The following is a 1,666-nucleotide window of genomic DNA, read 5'->3' as shown; positions in this document are numbered from 1 at the left end:
CGAAGGGTGAGTGAAAGTTCATTCGCGCTGTTTACCCCCATCCACCTGGGCTCAGGGGTGGAGCAGTAGACAGATTGGGGTGGGGTCGGAGGTTATCGTTTGCATGTGCGTGTGCGTCCTCGGGCTAGGACATGTCAGAGGCCCAGTCAGGAGGAAGTAATAGCTAACAGGCCAATCAAAGCCAGCTGTCCAAAACGAGACAGAAACAGAAACATGATAGTTTTTTGGGTTTTTTTTTCACACCCTCACCCGAAGGCTACTCTTATAATTTCACCGAAGCAGAAATAAAAAAACAACTCATGACAAGCGCGGTCATCTTTTCATGTTCCTTTTTACAGGTCTTCAGGCTGCTTTCGACACAGACTGGCTGGCGGGGAGGATCACCTCGGACAGCTACCGGAACGGCACCGAGGACGGCGCCCTGGCGTACAAACTCCTCATCCAAACTGGCTCCAAGAAAGAGCCTTTTAACTACAGCCAAGTAAGAGGAGACGTCGCTTCTGTGTTTTTTGCACGACCGACACCTCCGCTTGGCGTCCCATCTGACAAAATCTCCCTTTGGTAGCTGACTTCTCGCCGACTGGTGGATGCGGAGGGTCTCATCCCCCCTGAGGTGTTCTATATTTACCTGACGGTGTGGGTCAGTAACGATCCTCTGGGCTACGCCGCCTCCCAGGCCAACTTTTATCCGCATCCCAGAGAGTGGATCCACGACAAGTACGACACGACGGGGGAGAATCTGCGCAGTAAGTCTTCAAAACTTCTATTTTGTCGTGTTTCCAAACCATTTTTGCACGAGAAAAATCGCACGGCGCAATTACGAGACAGACCCGCCCAATCCGCGACGCAACGACCATATAAAAAAAAAGATTCCGTAAAAGACACCTTTTAAACACAAAGAAAACATATTTCTCTTGTCAAAAAAGTTCACCCTTTAGTAGACGAGAAACAGGACAAAGCACTGTGAGAATGACGAGAGATCCAATTTGCTGCATCCATCCGTCTTCTCCTCACGGGGGTCGCGGGTGTGCTGGAGCCTATCCCAGCTGTCGTTGGGCGCGAGGCGGAACTGGTTGCCAGCCAATCGCAGGGCACAAATAGACAAATTGACAAAAAGCTGATATCATGTCATTGCAGGATTGATCTTAAATCTAGATGCTACAATAAATATCGAGACTGCGATATAGCGCTCAAGATAGGATACCCCGTCACATCCCGCCCTATTTCCCTTTCCTTGCAGTTCCGGCCGCAGAGCCCCTGGAGTTCGCTCAGTTCCCGTACTACCTGAACGGGCTACGGCAAGCCGGCGACTTCGTGGAAGCCATTGAGAGCGTGCGGGCCATCTGCGACGAGTTCAGCCGCAAGGGCCTGTTCAACTACCCCAACGGATACCCGTTCCTGTTCTGGGAGCAGTACATAGGCCTCCGACATTGGTTCCTCCTGGCCATCAGCGTGGTGCTGGCATGCACCTTCCTGGTTTGCGCCCTGCTCCTGCTCAACCCGTGGACCGCCGGCATCATTGTGAGTCCACGTCTCCGTCTTGAATATTTTCCACCTCGACAACATGATTAGCTCCTTTTCCTCCCGCTTGTCATCCTCCCCACTTTGCTCTCAACCCGCCCGACACAGCTCAATAACGTCGTGCAACGGGGGTGAGCGGGGGGGG

The 1,666-nt window shown here is 52.5% G+C and overlaps 1 protein-coding gene across 1 annotated transcript in view; it reads left to right on the top strand.

The window, feature by feature from the left end:
* ptch2 (patched 2) overlaps positions 1 to 1,666 on the top strand; it is a 33,735-nt gene that overhangs the window by 23,085 nt on the left and 8,984 nt on the right. Inside the window, exons 16-18 of the mRNA XM_019871675.1 lie at positions 339 to 481; positions 566 to 746; positions 1,241 to 1,521. Coding sequence (XP_019727234.1) covers positions 339 to 481; positions 566 to 746; positions 1,241 to 1,521 — 605 coding nt within the window. The remainder of the gene's footprint in view (positions 1 to 338; positions 482 to 565; positions 747 to 1,240; positions 1,522 to 1,666) is intronic.

Source organism: Hippocampus comes, unplaced genomic scaffold (genome assembly GCF_001891065.2).
Source record: "Hippocampus comes isolate QL1 unplaced genomic scaffold, H_comes_QL1_v1.1 scaffold217, whole genome shotgun sequence".
In the NCBI taxonomy this organism is placed as follows: Eukaryota; Metazoa; Chordata; class Actinopteri; order Syngnathiformes; family Syngnathidae; genus Hippocampus; species Hippocampus comes.
Note: the sequence above shows the minus strand (reverse complement) of the source record. Positions and strands in the feature narration are given on the sequence as shown.